The sequence below is a fragment of the Megalops cyprinoides genome, chromosome 21 (genome assembly GCF_013368585.1).
Source record: "Megalops cyprinoides isolate fMegCyp1 chromosome 21, fMegCyp1.pri, whole genome shotgun sequence".
Taxonomy (NCBI): domain Eukaryota; kingdom Metazoa; phylum Chordata; class Actinopteri; order Elopiformes; family Megalopidae; genus Megalops; species Megalops cyprinoides.
This window is the reverse complement of record NC_050603.1, coordinates 12187932-12205075: the sequence shown is the minus strand read 5'-3', so window position 1 is coordinate 12205075 and position 17144 is coordinate 12187932. Positions and strand designations below refer to the sequence as shown.

The 17144-nt window shown below is 48.8% G+C and overlaps 1 protein-coding gene across 2 annotated transcripts; it reads right to left on the bottom strand.

Moving 5' to 3' along the window:
- Window positions 1–793: 793 nt before the first annotated feature.
- Window positions 794–15516, bottom strand: si:dkey-222b8.1 (uncharacterized protein LOC560317 homolog). Of its 2 annotated transcripts, none has more exons than XM_036515755.1 (12): window positions 15326–15516; window positions 11533–11773; window positions 7088–7262; window positions 6667–6690; window positions 5736–5954; window positions 4788–4973; window positions 4360–4461; window positions 3824–3877; window positions 3474–3657; window positions 2975–3143; window positions 2265–2403; window positions 794–1988 (listed from the first exon to the last, which is right to left on the bottom strand). In XM_036515755.1, the coding sequence occupies exons 2-12, from the start codon at window positions 11767–11769 to the stop codon at window positions 1777–1779; spliced, it is 1701 nt and encodes a 566-aa protein (XP_036371648.1). In that variant the 5' UTR covers window positions 11770–11773; window positions 15326–15516; the 3' UTR covers window positions 794–1776. The 2 variants fall into 2 exon arrangements, with proteins under 2 accessions (XP_036371648.1, XP_036371649.1); XM_036515756.1 differs by having other exon boundaries at window positions 6667–6687.
- Window positions 15517–17144: the final 1628 nt, after the last annotated feature.

Here is a 17144-nt window from a genome sequence, read left to right as displayed (position 1 = left end):
CTTCCAACTTTGTGGCAACAGTTTGGGGAAGGCCCTTTCCTGTTCCAGCATGACTGTGCCCCTGTGCACAAAGCAATGTCCATAAAGTCATGGTTTGACGAGTTTGGTGTGGAGGAACTCCAGTGGCCTGCACAGAGCCCTGACCTCAACCCCATTGAACACCTTTGGGATGAATTAGAACGTCCATTGTGAGCCTGGCCTTCTTGTCCAACATCAGTGCCTGACCTCACAAATGCTTTTTTGGCTGAACGGGCACAAATTCCCACACACTCCAACATCTTGTGGAAGGCCTTCCCAGAAGAGTGGAAGCCGTTATAGCTGCAAAGGGGGGGGGGGGGGGGGGGGGGGCAACTCCGTATTAATGCCTATGGTTTTGGAATGGGTTGTCCGATAAGCTCTTATAGGTGTGATGGTCAGGTGTCCATATACTTTTGGCCATATAGTGTATTTCAGACAACAGCGCTAGGTGATTTCTTTTCCACTAGTTGGCCACGGATTTAAGCTGCTGGATCAGACAGCAACAATGAAGTCAATTCCACCTCATGGTCCAAATGACCTCATGAACACACAAGGCAATGCAATGCAATGACTTCATGATGAAGGCTTTAAGAGCACAGCTTCATCCAAGAACGGGTGTCCGGGACGTTCTGGTCATCTGCCCGAATGACGCACTGCGCCCACCTGTGGGATTTGAACTTACGCGACACGCTTCCAAGGAGTAATGAAATTAGCAGCTCCATAGCGTGGGTGGGGGGGGGGGGGGGACCAGACGGCCCTCCAGGACCATGGCTGAGGAGAAGGGGGCTGAGGGAGAGAGCATACAAGGGTGACTGGCTGAAAAAAAAAAACAGTGGGTTCACACTGTGTCTGAGGTATCCTGGCTTTGGTGAGTTAAACTGTTTGGCAAACGGTCACATACTGTACTGTATAATCACTAACATCAAAATTAACATCCTCTTAAAGCTGTTTTTTTGGCTCTTTTCTTTTGGTAAGTTCTGAGTTTTGGTAGGAGAATAAAGTAACTCGAGGGTGCAAACCCCTATTAAATGGGGCTGGCGTCATGTCAGTCAACACGATATATATATATACAGGCAATCACAGAGCAACAAAAGCACTTTGACAGTGAGGGTCCCTGTGGGGGGAGTGTCATGTCTGGAGCTGAGGGCTGTGTCCAAGAATAGTTCTGAGCAGTCTTTGTTTTTCATGGTCGGGGGTTCAGTTCTGGAACCCAGGTCCTGGTCTTGGATCCGGGGCAGAGCAACTGGGAGTCCGAGAGAGAGCTGATGTCATCGGGATGAACACTGGCTGCCAGGCCTTGCAGCTCCACAGATCGGGGCCTGTCCTGGCTGTACGGAGTCAGACCAACTAGTGAGTCTGTGCTGGGGGTGAGGGTTCGGGCCATTTTGGGTCCTGGTTTTCTTCCTCTGCCAGAAAGTGGGTCCCACCATGTCCCGAAGCTTTGACTGAACGGGTGCACCGGCGATTTGAAGTGGATTTGGTCTCCGTTGCTCCGGTAGTTTACAAACGGGTCATTTCTGAGCTCTTGCTCCACATCTGTTTCAGAGCCGAGTCTGTCAATGTGCAGTATAACTGTGTCTGAAGTTAGTTACTGTGTGAACCGGTCAGAGTCATAGTGAGTATGTGTGTTCCGTGTATGTGCGTGCTTGTGTGTGGTGCTAGCGATGTGCATGGGGATGTTGTATCATTTAACACAAATGCGTGTGCGGTATGATAACTGTGGATGTTGATGGCTGAGTTGTGGGACGCGTGGCGTGCTCAGTTGGCCGGTCCCGGGTCTGCCAGAGGCATGGTGTGCAGCACCTCGTCCAGCAGCTGCAGAGCCCGGTGCAGGTGCACCTCCACCCAGCAGGGGGTGTGCTTGATGCTCTGCCGGGGGTAGTCCGGCCCCCAGCCCTTCACAAAGCTCAGCCGTAGGATGCAGAGACGGCGCAGGTCGTCCACCCCGATCCCTGCTGCTGCTGACAGGCCTGGGAGAGGGAAAGGAGGAGAGGGGGAAAGAAGGAGGGAGAAGGAGAGAGAGAGAAGAGGAAAAGGGAAAGAGGGAGAGAAGGACAGGGGGAAAGAGGGGAGGAGGAGAGGGGGAGGGGGGAGAGAAGGAGAGAGAGGACGAGAGGGGGAAAAGGGAGAGTATGTGTGTGGGGGTTAACACATTATAAACAGAAGCCAGCTAGGCACATTACAAACAGAAGCTGGTAGAAGAACAGCACAGCGAGAGAGCGGGACCCAAAGGCTGTGGTACTCACTGACTGCAGGGGCGATACCCCCGACGCTGCCCGGCCCCGGGATGTTCCCCGCCACGGCCGCCGCCTGCGCTGCTGCAGCTGCCTGCGCTGTGGCTGCCTGCTGCTGCATCTGCCTGTGGCACTGACGCAGGTCAAACACCTGCAGAGAGGGGAGGAGGGACACAGCACAGACAGGAGAGGAGAGGAGAGGGGAGGAGAGGAGAGGAGGGGAGAGGAGAGAGGGGGGACACAGCACAGACAGGAGAGGAGAGGAGAGGGGAGGAGAGGAGAGGAGGGGAGAGGAGGGGAGAGGAGAGGGGGGACACAGCACAGACAGGAGAGGAGAGGAGAGGAGAGGAGAGGGAGGACACAGCACAGAAAGGAGAGGAGAGGAGAGGAGAGGGAGGACACAGCACAGAAAGGAGAGGAGAGGAGAGCAGAGGGAGGACACAGCACAGAAAGGAGAGGAGAGGAGAGGGGAGGACACAGCACAGAAAGGAGAGGGTGAGAGGGTAGGGGAGGACAGATGTTTAAATCCTTTAATCCAACTACAAAACACAGCCAGCACCTTATTAGTTTAATATCCCTTAATTCTGCTACCCATTAAAAGGGATATTTAGCAGCAATAAGTCTATAATGGCATACTGTATACAGTCATTAAGTTACTTAATACAGTATAAAGTGAGTTATTTCTCTGTACAGGCCCTCTCCTCCTTCTCTCTGTTTCTCACCTTGATGTAGGCCCCAGGGTAGATCTTGTGCACTGCGTCCCCTGGAGCTCGCCCCGCCTCGCGGTCCAGGTAGTAGCTCTGCACGAAGACGGCGTGGTCGCTCAGACAGCGCATCCACACGTCCCCCTCCCCCCGGCACTCCAGCTGCACCCCCTTCCCAATGTGCAACCTGGAGACAGAGAGACACAGAGAGAGTCAGCTTTCAGCACACACCAAAATCCAGACTTACAGCAACTCAGTCAGCCACACACAGTCAGGCAGACACATAATCAGATACACAGACACAGACAGACAGACACAAAGGCCTTGTTTTCTGGTATAGAAAAAGCCCTATGTACACACAGACAGACGATCAAGCAGACAGACAGACAGAAAAACAAACAGCGAGACATGCATTCACACAGATGACACAGAGACACAAATGAGTACACACAAATGCACACAAATACAGACAGTATGATAGACAAGTATGCGCACACACACACACACAGATACAGACCTGGCCCTCTCGCTGGCGTCGGTGCGGTGCACGTTGCTGAGCTGGCCCAGGCAGAAGCGGTCGCCCCCCGAGGGATCCACGTAGCCGTCCACCGTCACCACCGGGCAGCTGGCCGGCACCTTGAACATCTCCCCCACCTGCACGTCCATCTCGAAGTACGAGATCGAGCACCAGAACTCAGGGCCTGGAGCGGACACAGGACGCGGTTAGCTGGGAAGAAAGGTATCTCTCTGGGTGTGGGAGCGTGTGTGTGTGAATGCGAGCCTGTGGGTGCGTATGTACGCAGGTGTGTGTGTGTGTGTGTGTGTGTGTGTGTGTGTGTGTGTGTGTGGGTGTGACTCTGACTTTACCTGGATGGTTGGAGACAGGCGGAGGAAAGGAGGCTGAACTGTGATGCTGAGACCCTGATTGGAGACAGAGGAGGAGAGAGTGTTTAAGAAAGACAGACAGACAGACAGAGGGCATAAGGGTTATCCCCTAAAACCTATAACTGTCCCTTCGACAATGGGACAAACAAAGCCACTTCAACATTACTTTACATTATTGTCATTTGACAGACACTCTTACTCAGAGCGACTTACATAGCTTACAGTTTTGTCCATTTATACAGCTGGATAATAACTGAGGCAATTGTGGGTTAAATAACTTGCCCTAGGTTACAGCAGCAGTGCCTGAGCAGGGAACTGAACTTACAACCTTGTGGTTACAAGCCCTGCTCTTTCCCGCTAGGCCACACTGCCGCCCATCACAGTAAAGGTGACATAAGCATAGTGCACTCGTACACTGTGTGCATTTTATTCTGAAGTGACAGTGACTGACAGGTCACACAGACACAACTGTCAGAGGGGCTGCCTGGATTAGCCGGCTGAGTGATGGAGAAACATACAGAAGTGGGAGGGGTGGTGAAGGGGTGGCTGCTGGTGGCCCCGCCCGTTCTGCTGGGGTCCCACGGGGGTGTAGGAGGCCGTGCTGCTGCCTGTCCAGGTGGCTGAAAGTTTTCAGAGAGGAACAAGAAATGAATGACAGGAGTGAACACAGGCCACAAGCCAAGCACCCAGGTCCTAATCACTCCATTTTAACACTGTTTTTCGCCTTTAGGTATATTTAACGCTCTAAAGACTGTTGTGTAACTATGTTACAAATGTTCCTTTTGCTCTTGTAATATATATCTAATGTATTATTAAATATATATTAACATATTAATATTAATATTAATAATAATTTAAGAACTTTGTCAGTCACTCTGTACAGGAACATACGCTAAATAAAAAAGCTGAAACAGACGCGGAGAGAAGCGGACCGCCCGGCACTCACTGTGGAAAGCACCCTGCGCCTGCGTGTGTTTGGAGGTGTAGCCGTTCTGGGCGGGCGGGGGCTGGGGCGGCCCGTGGGTGGGCGTGGAGGGGGGCGGCGTCGGGGCCATCACCTGGCCCTGGGGGGAGGCGATCTGCAGCAGGCCCTCGCTGTGACCCCCCTGCATGGGCAGCATGGAGCTGGAGGCTTTGTATGGGGGGGGGGGAGTGAGAGAGCACACAGTGAAGGGTGAAGGAAAGACAGAGGGAAGGGAGAGGGAGGAGAGGGCAGGGTGGAAGAGGAGGGAGATGAGGACGCGAGGAGAGGGAGGCAGGGCCAGAACAGGGTGGTTCAGAGGAGAAAATAAGGACAGGGAATGGATGTAGCCAAGAAACAGAGAGTCGAACACAGACAAGAGGGAGAGAAGGAGAGCAGGTTAACAGCAGTTTGCATTATGTCAGCAGGTGTTCTGCCATGTCCAGTACACTCGTGCTGTCCGTCCTCATAAGCGTACATTACAAACCAAGACGTTTCAGCTATGGTGCAAATTCAGCTGGACAGTTACCGATCACAGTGCTTCTGTCCTATCTGTGTGTGCCGAAACAACGCACTCCCACACTGGTGAGAGCAACGACTCCTCAGTGCATTTCAACATTCTCATCATCACTGGCATTTAGCAGACGTCTCTTATCCAAAGTGACTTACATGGGTTACAATTTTTTACATGTTACCAGCCGGATATTTCTAAGTCACTCTGCGTAAGAGAATCTGCTAAATGATGTAATGTAATGTAATGTAATGAATGAGGCAATTCTGGGTTAGGTACCTTACCCAAGGGTACAACAGTAGTGCCCCAGTGGGGAATCGAACCGTGTTTTGGTTATGAGTCCTGCTCTTTACCGCTATGCTACACTTCCGCCCAGCCAGTGCATTTCACACTACATGCGGCTGCAGAGGGCTGGCACTCACTCGGCGGGGAGAGGGGCATGTTGGGGTACAGAGTGACGGGCGGGGGCGCGCGGGGGGGCTCGGGCGGCAGCTGCAGCGGCGGGAGGGGCTGGCCGTAGTGCTCGGGAGGAGGCAGCTTCAGCCCCCCCTGGTGGTCGGACTGGGGGGGCATCCCCGGGGGGCCGTCCATCTGAATGCAGTCGTGAATGAACTCCTCTTTGATCAGGCGGCCTGGGGGGCCTGCAGGGAGGGAAACGAGGACAGAGGGCCATCAGGGGTGTCACATGCCTCACCGGTGACACATTTCTCTAGTACCTAACCTGCTTGGTGCCACTCAATTGCACAGACTCATACCTGAACCTCATATCTTATATTACACTGCCATGTCAATGGCTGAAACATTCAACTTTAATTTCACTGATATTTTAGAGTAGTTTAAACAGACCATAATCTGAATCTGACATTAACGCGTACAAACATTCTAAAAGAAGGATCACATTCCATTGTAGTCAGTGGTGTCTTCTATTCCTTCCAGCCCTTGCTGCCTCCACACAAGATGTGTCTGTCCTACCAGTAGCCATGCAGACCAACCTACAGACCTGCTCCAAATATTACATTATTTTGAAAAAGGACAGTATTTGGGAACTGCCAGAACCAAGAATCAAAACTTCTTTTCTATGAAACCACAAAACCACCTCCATTTCTGCTGTTCACTGTATCACACTTTTTCTAAATAAACCCCATAAACGTGCTTTCTAGTGACAGTACATCAAAAACGAAGCAAACAATCACAGCTTTATAATTGTCGCATTAAAAGAACAACATCTTTCCCTGTTGTTCTCATGGATTTTACTGCCTTCGATGAATCTGGAAAGCATCAGTAGCACTTTGAGCCTCCGCAACCTTAACGGTGTTAAGGATAACATCAGGAACACTGGTGTACTGGACTCACCTGTGTTCTGCAGACTGAGTCCTACTGGATGGGGGAGGCGGGGATGCAGAGAGAACAGGAGAGAGGGAAGGGAGAAAGAACATGAGAGAGAGAGCGAGTAGGAGAGGGGGACAGAGAGAGAGAGAGAGAAGAAGGAGTGGGAGGAGAAACACAGGAAATGTTAGCCGCAGTCTGAATCATATCTATGACTGTGACTGACCGTTAATACACAATGTTTTACATAAATACTGGAAGCTCCACAGTTTGGCAGGAAATTGCAGCAGGGTTTGCACATAAAACATTCACATTATTAATAATTATAGGACATTAAAAATGCATGCATTTTAATGAATATATTTCTATATGTTATGTATCTAATGTCTGTGCACTTTTGGGCATGTGTGTGCGTCTGTGTCCATGTGTGTATCTGTCACAGACATACCGATGCCTGGCGACACCACCCTCTCATAGTGGTAGGGGTTGACACAGACGTTGTCGTACTTGAGGTCAAAGGCGAACTGGCAGAACTTGACGTGCTTGAGCTCGTTCTTGTGCAGGTCAGGCCACCGCCACAGTCGGGCATAGATCACATGGGGGAAGCCTTTCCGACCGGCAACCTTCAGAACAGGAGGGTGTAGGAGAAAGGGGATGCGAGTTGGGTTTGAGGGTGGGGTGTGGATGATGGGAGAGTGTAGGAGAAAGGGGGTGGGGTTGGGGTTTGAGGGCGGGGTGAGTGAGATGGGAAGGTTTGGGAGAAAGGGGGTGGGGTGGGGTTTAAAGGTGGGGGGTGGGAGATGGGAGGGTGTAGGAGAAAGGGGGTGGGGTGGAGTTTGAAGGTGGGGTGTGGGAGATGGGAAGGTTTGGGAGAAAGGGGGTGGGGTGGGGTTTAAAGGTGGGGGGTGGGAGATGGGAGGGTGTAGGAGAAAGGGGGTGGGGTGGAGTTTGAAGGTGGGGTGTGCAGTGAAATATGCCATGGAGGAAAGGGGTGCAGGAGAAGTGGGGAGGGGTAGAGGAAGAGCAGAGGGGGACAGAGGGACGAGGAGGAATCATTATTCAACACTCGCAGGGCCCTTTTATCCAGCATGAAGAACAACATGTAAGATGGACAACAAGTGCAGATAAATCAAACGCAAAGAAATAGGGACAAGGACACTGTGGGAGCAGCAGCCTTTTAGTCAAATAAATAAATGAAGATCTCCAGGTGGAACTTTCCAGCAGTGCTCATGAAAATGCATAAAAATAGAGAGCCATATCCCTGGTACCATTTCCAACAGTGCTCTGACAATATTACAAAACAAATAGAGCCTGTTTCAACAACATGCAGTGTATGTTACATGTAGGCCTATTCACAGGTTTACAGGCGTGTGCTTTTTTGGCAAATACATCAGTTATTGTTGATGAAGAACTTCTGTTTGTGAGAGTATGGTGATGGAGTACGGCTGGAGTGCATAGCATGGAGACACTAAGAGAGGGGGAAAGAGAATGGGGACAGAGTAACGGGGGGTGTGTGACTAAGCGTGCCTTTCAGTGTGTACATGTGCGTGTGTACGTGTGTGTGTGTGTGTGTGTGTGTGTGTGTACATGTGAATAGGTGTTTGTGTGTGTGCATAGATGTGTGCGCACGCCATTGTGTGTGTGGGTGTGTGTGTGTGTGTGTGTGTGTGTACGTGAGCACATGTGAGAGCGTGTGTGGGTTTAACACCAAGGTTGCTGATGACCACAGGCTGCCAAATCCAGCTGCTTCTGCCAGTAAAACCGTGACTCTGAAATTGCAGAAGTGACATCAGGAAACAATGCAAAAGGCTCACAGCACATGGTGTGAGATTTCATTTCACACTCCTGATTCAGTTAGGACTCACATACTCTACTTTGTAGTTACTACTGCTGAGACAATTGCCATTGAAGGCTACAGCACTGTTGTATGTCACTTGGGGGGTGCAGAACCTCAGTGTAACTAAAGCTTGTTTGAAGAGAAGAGAGAGAGACGGAGAGAGAAATGTGGAGAGAGAGAGAGGGAGGAGTAGGAGAGGGGAGGGGGGTTAATTCAATCCGCCCAGGCAGAGTGGAGCCGAGCCGCTGAGTAAAGACATCATGTCTCACCTTCTCTGACCTTCCACAGACAGAGGGGGAGAGAGAGGGGGAGAGGGGGGAGAGAGAGGATGAGCGAGGGAGGGCGAGAGAGAGAGGGAGAGAGCGAGATAGAGACAGAGGGAGAGAGAAAGAGAGAGAGGGAGAGACGGGGAGAGAGAAAGAACGAGCGAGTGGGCTGAAGAGGCTGAGGGACACAGGGGGCAGAATGAGGCAGACGGAGAGCTTCATTAGAAAATACGAAAAGTGCAGAAAGGTACAAAACAGCCATTTCCCTAAAATTAACCGTTTTTCCCTGTCAAACACAGAGGACCTGTCCTTTCTCCTGGCGGGAAGCAGCCATAGACAGCACCCCGTTCAGCTGTGTGAAACAATCTGAGGGCCAGACACTAACGCCAGCACGTCAGGTTTAAAAACTACGAAACTTTGTGTGTCAGCTCATGAGTCACAAACTACGTGTTCCTCCTTCTTTTCCCAAGAACCGTTTTAATTCCATCTTCTCGCTTGACAAACCTCATTTTTGCTCACTGTTGTGCTTGCTGTTTGTGTATATAATGCAGTGTACAGTGCCTCTGTCAGGCAAGCAAAACAGCGGGATCTGATCTGAATTTGACTTGACAGAGAAGTGGGAAAGTTTGCATAATTCATCGAGTGATACTAAGGAAACTGACTTGAAGGCGCAAAGGACATTTTTTTCACTTTTATTTTCATTCCTATTATTTTTACCCTTTGCAAACCTCCACCCAGCAAACTGACCTTCCAGAGAGAGAGAGTCAGAGAGCTGGAAGAGACCCAAATCCACTCACTCATCCAGTTACTCACAGACTCAAGCTCAAACACAAACACAAACACACACACACACACACACACACACACACACAGTGACACATACAGGATATTACATAGTAATACACACCTCTATCAACACAATGATTAAGATCTCTGCTCAAATCCAAAAGGACTCACACTTAAACACATCAACCCCAGGGAAACACTAACACGCCATCTTGTGACACTTTTTTTCTTCAGTTACTCTAAATATCTCATTAACAAAAATCATGTCTAGCATGTGTAATATTGCTGTAAACAGCTCATGTAAGTATGTATATGTACTTGTGTATATGTATATGAATATGTATGCGTGCTTAGAAAGTTTAATTTATTTAGAAAAGACAAAAATCACAGTTAGATATGTACACCCACACTCACAAATATACATACAGCTATATTCCCTCACTCATTCACTCACTCACACCCAGCCACCCACACACACACTCACAGTCACCCACATACACACACACACTCAGAGACAGACAGGCTTAACTTAACCCTGCCCCTTTCCTGTGTCTCAGACAAAACAACCCTCACTGCCCCTCCACCCCTCCTCTTCCCTCCCTCTCTTTCTCTTTCTCTCCAGAAACTGGGGGGGGAGGGGCAGGGAACTCCCTTCATCTCTCTCTCTCGCTCTCGCGTTCCCTCACTCGCTGCGCCGCCGCCTCCAGCCAACCTGGACGGCCCTGTTTACTCCTGCTCCGGCCTCGTAATGGAGAGAGCGGTGCGTGACGGGCGAGGGATTCCGCCCGCCACAGAGCGCCGTTCACCGCCGCAAACACGCGGAGGAGTGTGTCTGTGCGTCTGTCACTTACATGACAAGCGCTGGCACTGACAGACACCACTGTGCCTACATGTGGGTAACATGTGATATAATACACATATATATATATATATATATATATATATATATATATATATATATATATATATATATATATATATACCTATATTACCCTGGGCAGTAGTGTGGCATAGCAATTACTACTACAATTGTTGAAATTATTTTTATTTATTGTGACTTCCACAGTTTACACCTCTACATAACCACACAGACAGCTGGGTGTTTACACAGGCATTTCAGGTTAAGTACCCCGGCTTAACCGTATAACTGCATTGGTTAGGGAACTTTTACTTGTCGCCACATGTTCGCAGGCTCAGCTGCTGAATCGACAGGCTGTACGGGCTGCCGCTGCCTGCGTGTCCGCACACATTCTATCGTGGGAGCAGGGCGACCGCTCAGAACAACAGCTGGACTCGTTCCATCCTGCGGTGAACTCGCGTTGACTCCATGACTCCATCTCGATATGCGCAGCCACCGTAGCCAGGCTCACTGATGTCAACATAAACAACATGTGCTCTGTGGTTGCGGCTATCTAGTTCCTAGCAACCAACCGGTCCACAGAGAGGCAGTGGAGCACGCTGCCTTCCACAGAAACCAACAGATGTGCTACGCAGCCCTGCCACTGCTCTTAAACGCCTCGACAGTCAGACGGTAGAAACAATCACCTATCTCACTGAGCTTGGGATGATTGAGCACTTTTTGCTAGTTGTTACCTCCTTGTTTCCTTCCACAGACAAGAGGGAGTAACAACGCCCAGAGTATTAGGGAGTGATTTCCCTGCTCTGATCAGGCTGCAAATACTACAGTTAGCTTAAGCAGTTGGTCCTCCACTGATACAATGAAACATGAAAATCACATGAGTGTAGTCAGTGCAGACCTTATATGAGTGAAGTGTGTGCGGACGTACCTTAACATACGAACCCTAGCTGTGCGCTGTCAGTCAGAACTCCTTAGCATGAAAGTCATTCATACCTTAGGTGTGTTTCCGTGCTGGCCCTCAGTGAGGATATCAGTCAGGAGTAAGAGTGTGCTGTATTATCGTTACTTTATGACTTCAGCGTGAGTGAGGTTCAGTCAGAGCAGCGCCAGTGTGTGTCTCAGTGCAGACGCCCCCCCCCCCTCACCTGCAGCCGCCCGTCCAGCGTCCTCTGGATGGTGACGCACTTGCTGGGGTGCACGCCGTTGGTGGTGATGGCCGTGATGAGGGAGTCCAGCTCGTCCTTCTTCTCCTTCAGCTTCTTCACCAGGCTCTCGATGGCGCGCTTGGCGAAGCCCTCGTTCTCCCCGCCCTGCCGGTGGCACATGAGGCTGTGCACGATGCTGAGGCAGGCGTCGTTACTGCTGGGGGGGTTCACCGACATCCTCCTGCGCGAAACACACACACACACACACACACACACACACACACAGACGCAGAGGGGTTAACACTGCATTGGAGCAGGACAGAGAGAGAGAGAGAGAGAGAGAGAGAGAGAGAGACGGGGGAGAGTCAGGGAAAGAGACAGGGACAGAGTGAGAAACAGAGGGGGGTTAACACAGCAAAGAGTAGGGGAGAGAGACAGAGAGGGAGTGTGTGTGTGTGTGTGTGTGTGTGTGTGTGTGTGAGGGAGAAACAGATAGAGAGAGAGAGAGAGAGAGAGAGAGAGAGAGAGGGAGGGAGTGTTGACACAACACTAAGAGCTGGAAAGAGAGAGGGGGAGAGAGAAAGATCAAGAGAAAGGCCAGGAGACAGAAGAGAAAGAAACAGTGAGAGAGATGAGAAAGGGGTTAACACGGAGAGGACAGAGATAGAGAGAAAAAGGTAAGTCTATCAGCAGAGGAGTTCGTTCACAGCGAGAGCTAAAAAAAAAAGTTGTTCAGACGAATGTCTCAGTAAATGGTCCACTGCATCAAGCTGACAACTCCTGAGAAGGGGAAACTACACTGCCCATTCGTCGGGACAAATTAGCATTTTAGTATCATTCAGGACGGATAGTTCCCATCTAGCCACAGTCCCTATGGGTCGGCCCATCGAGTCTACACAAGAGGAACAAAACAAAACGCTCCAAATGAGCTGGACTGATTTTTAAAATGGGCTCAGCGTCGCTTCCTTTCATTTCGGAGCAGTAAACAAAGACAAGTGTAATTACCACTAATTATCTCCAGCCAAGTGCTGGACTTCGTGATTCTGTTCCAACTGTTTTTTTTTGGTATACGTTACAGAACCCCATGACATTCTTCAGTCAGGTCCAACAACTCTGCTTCCTCTTCATCTGGCCAAATGTGTGCTGTCTTCTCCAAAGAACAAATGCGGTCAGACTCAGTGAGGTGAATTCCTGACTACGCCACTGCTCCGCGTCCTGCTTCTCCATGCTTCAGTTTGCTGAGGCGCATACGGTTCCCCTCCCAATAATATACACATCATCGGTGTCCCAAATGTCCCTCACATTTCTGATTGGCTTACGGATGCCTGACCAGCGCTCAGAATTTTACATGTAAAAAAACAGGATTTGTCTCTGCAAGACAAATCCTGTCTTCTCCCTTTCGCTTCCAATAACTGCAGCGCACTGATGAGTCGGGTCCGAATAACCCCGACATCGGAATTATCAGCTTCATATATTCAACCCTTACAGGGCAAGAAGCAGGGGGTTCTTTTGTGCCAGTGGAAAGCATTACGATTTTGATAAGATTTCTGCTTCTAAGTGTAAGGGATAAAAGCTGAAAGATGAGGGTTTAAAAAGAGGACACATTGGCCTTGCTTCTTTCCAGCTACCACTGCTTTACCATCCCTCTGTCAAGGGAGTACAAGGATCACATGGTGGGAGAGGGGGGGAAGGAAAGTAGACAGAGGTAAAGCTATTACAACACTTAATAAGCACTGGAGAGGAAGGGTGGACAAAAAGTGGTAAGTGTACAGAAGCACTGTACACCGCTGCCCCAGTGAAACTACATGGTCGGAGTGGACATAGAGTCTGCTGCACAGTATTATGTACTAGAGGGTAGGGGATGATTGGTTTGAATACTACTGTTCTCGAGATCCATTACAAGCTAATGGAATGGACTAGACAGGCAGGCAAAGACATGAGGTGAGCAGACAGGTCACGGACGCGAGCAGAGAAGGTGGCAGTTGAGCAGGCTGAGTATGCGGATGAATGCGACTAACTGGAGGCCTCCACTTGTCGACCCCATATACAGGCCAATTCAAAAATCACATGAAAGGCAAATACTCGTTATTCGGCCTGAGTGACCCTGATCACAGACGGGATCATTACACAACACGGAAACACATCACATACTGTAACCGTGTCCCTCCAAGCCTCTTTCAGCTCTCTCCTTCAGGGCCAATAAAGACCGGTACACTGTGTAAACCACCTCAGCAAAGGAGATATATAACTTTAAATCAGGCACAACCAGTTCTAGAGTCAAAGCTAAAGGGCATATACCACATGTTAAAATGTAAAAACACCTAATGCGAGAAATAATTTGAAATTATTCAGACCGAACACCGACAGGAAGAAGTGCTAGGGGGTTAGACCAATGGCTTAGCAGCGGGGAAAAAACAACACGGGCTAACGAAGGCACCGAAGAGGGCAAAGAACTGAGGACACCGCACAAGGCCCGATCAGCAGAATGATTACAGTGCATGGGGGTACTACGAGCCGTGCCTGCAGAGATGTAACTGCACGAGAAGACCGGTCTTACACAGAGCCCGTGTAGCTCTAATGTTGGTAGCATGTTCACTCCAGCTCTGGGAAGCCAGAGAGGAGAAACACCGATGCACAAGCAGAAGACAGAAAATATGGAAGAGACAGACTGCCAGTCGATGATGATCTCAACAGATGAGAGGGAGCGCGGCAAGGAAATGTAGATGGAAGGCAGAGCAGAACAGTTAGAACAGAAGTAGGCAAGAGTGAGTCTTGCAACCAGCTCCAGCAGCAACAGGGACCTGATACAAGGAGCAGAGTAACATGAGCTAAATATGGAGAGAACAGAAGCCAAGAAGCAGAATTTTGCGTGAAATCATGAGGTCTTAAACATCTGATGTGCTCTGATACAATGTCATAGTGTTGACTTCGCACATATACTTTGTGTTACACTACAGAAAGATTTATTTTACAGTGAATCCACTCATTCACCGTTTACAACTGTAACATTAAATGCAGAATTAAGCTCGATGAAGACACGCTGTTCTTACATTTGCTGGGCAGTGTTTCATACTTTTGTGCAGAGCTGCAATATGTCAAAATATAAGCCTTCCACAGCTAATTTATTCGAGTAACAAGCACTAAATATAACGGTGAGGTCCCTTTAAACATTTGGTTGCGCACAGAAACACACATTCCGTTCTATCACGATATACGAAGGTATGTTGTCAATAACTGTATGTGTTATGAGATGTTTTTTTAATTATCAGCAACCACTATTAGACTAACTTAGCTAACTAGCTACCCAACTGCAACCCATACACGCGAATACAGCAAGACCATAATTGGTAATATCACGTCATTCGATCGACTCAGCCTGATACCTCTGTCACGTTTAGTTTTAAGTTAGATAAAAGTCTACAGCGAGCCAGCTAAATACATATTTCAACGTTACCTAGACAGCCAACAGTTACGGTTCCGGCTGAAAATGAGAAAATCTTTTCACCTCTTAAAACGTGAGAACGATATGTGAGTGTAACGTCTGCTAATGTGCTGGCTGGCAATGTGAAACGTCGCTAGCTTGCTAGCCAGCTAGACATCCACACCTCCGACGTCTGTCTGTTGATAGAGCTAGCTAGTCTGGAGTGGGGGGATGAGGGGGGGGGGGGGTCCTCCTGTCTCATCTGCTCTTACTAGCTTAGCTAGATAGAAACGGGCGCAGCTTGAAACCACTGCCCCTATTCGAGTGACGGGGGAAATTTAGCCGCAAAAAAAAATAATGAACTGTACTTACTCATCGACAGGATGGCTGGCAGATAAGTAGAGATGCTTTCTGTTTGGGGGGGATGTTGAAGTAGTATTCCGAATTGCCTTGCTCCCCCTTCCCCCCGCTCTGTCCGTCTCTCTATCACAGTCGATATCAGTCTATCAGCCTCTCTGTCTCCGCTCGCGCATCCTGCTGCTCTCCCCCGAAGCCTCTCCTCGCGCTCGCTACAATAACAAAAGAGGAGAGACATTTGTGCGCGTGAGTGTCTCGGCGAGCCCGAGCCAATCGGGCCTTCCGTTTCAAAAGGGAAAGGGGCGCTCGGCCAATGGCGACGCGGCTCTCACGGCTGGCCCCCGGGTTGAGGTCTGTCTGGGTCGCGTCGAGATTGACAGGCCGGCGCGGCTGTTTTTTTAAGGTGGCGCCGCCGAGCTCCGCCTCCCCCATCCGGCTGCCCCAGACTCCGCTGTGTCCTCCTCCTCCTGCTCCTCCTCCTCCTCCGCACCAGCTACCGTTGACAAAACTGTGACGATAGTACGACAGTTTGAACTGGGGGCAGCGGCGTATAGAGACATTTTTAGGTGGGTGTAAGGTAAATTAGGTGGACACACGCGGAGAGGGAAGCTGTAAGGTGAGCAGAGTGCAAGCAACGTTTATTCAGGAGAAAATATAATGCCATGTGATAAACAACATTTTTGTTTAAAATTTACATTTTATTTTGTCTTTCCAGCACACCACAAAACATATTTATTAATTTATTTTACAAAAAGTACGTAATAGTAACCCACTAGCAATTATGAAACTACTAGAATATTTTGTTATTGGTACGGTTGTATGCTGCCTAGCTAGCTGTCTAGATAGCAAGTTTTTTCTACTTGGACAAGGGGCAAATTGGAAAGCAATTGCGCTATTTAAACAAACTCCATCGCATTTTACGCGCAAGATACAATCCAAAGGTGCCGCTGATGGAATTCAGTCTTAGAAGTAAATGTGTCATTTAGAAGTGTTAACTTGTAAAGTTTGTTACCGTCACATATACTTAGCAAACACTTCTTTTGCAGCCAGCAAGCGAGCTGTTGAAACAAATCTTAGACCAGTATAAATTGTGCTGGCTCCTCCTTTCAGTATTTCAGGAAACAAAAACTGCTCTGTGCCTATTGTCTTTTTCCTGAAATTGTCAGTGAAACATAGCATGGTTTCCTCTGTAACCAATGAGAGAATGAACGAAAGTCACTTTATTTTATCTGCTGCTAGGTGATGTTGCCATTTCATAACATCTCTTAACAAAAGTACTTTCAGTGTACAAACATAAAAGTTATTCACAGGTATGCATGTTGATCATATGTCAGGAAGTAAACATTTGCACAAACATCAATATTAATATGACCAAAAGTGACCACAAAAAATTGCCACATTGCCTCACATTTGAAAAAGGAGACACTGTTTCCCTATATTTTAATTTTCATGTACACATCAGTTTTTGTGAAGCAAGGTAGAGGATTATGTCATGTCTTTAAAAAAAAACCCAAGAACTTTACATGGTATAGCTGCACAGTATACACTTAAGTAGCTGATTTGCTCAATTTCAAAGTATTTTGCAGGACTGAACTTTTATAAGCTAGTCACAGGTGAAACCCTGTAATGTGATATTGCAGCCTATCACATCCATGGTGATTGCACGTGTACCCACAATGCTTTGCAAGTTGAAGACAACAGCAATCTGGCAAAAGGCTACAATGACCACATGTAGCTGTAGGCTAAATATAATTGAAAGTAGGCTTTCCAAACATGATAAGTCAATAGTAAGTGGCATTATCTGCATTTTAACAAAGTACTTTTTAACAGTAAA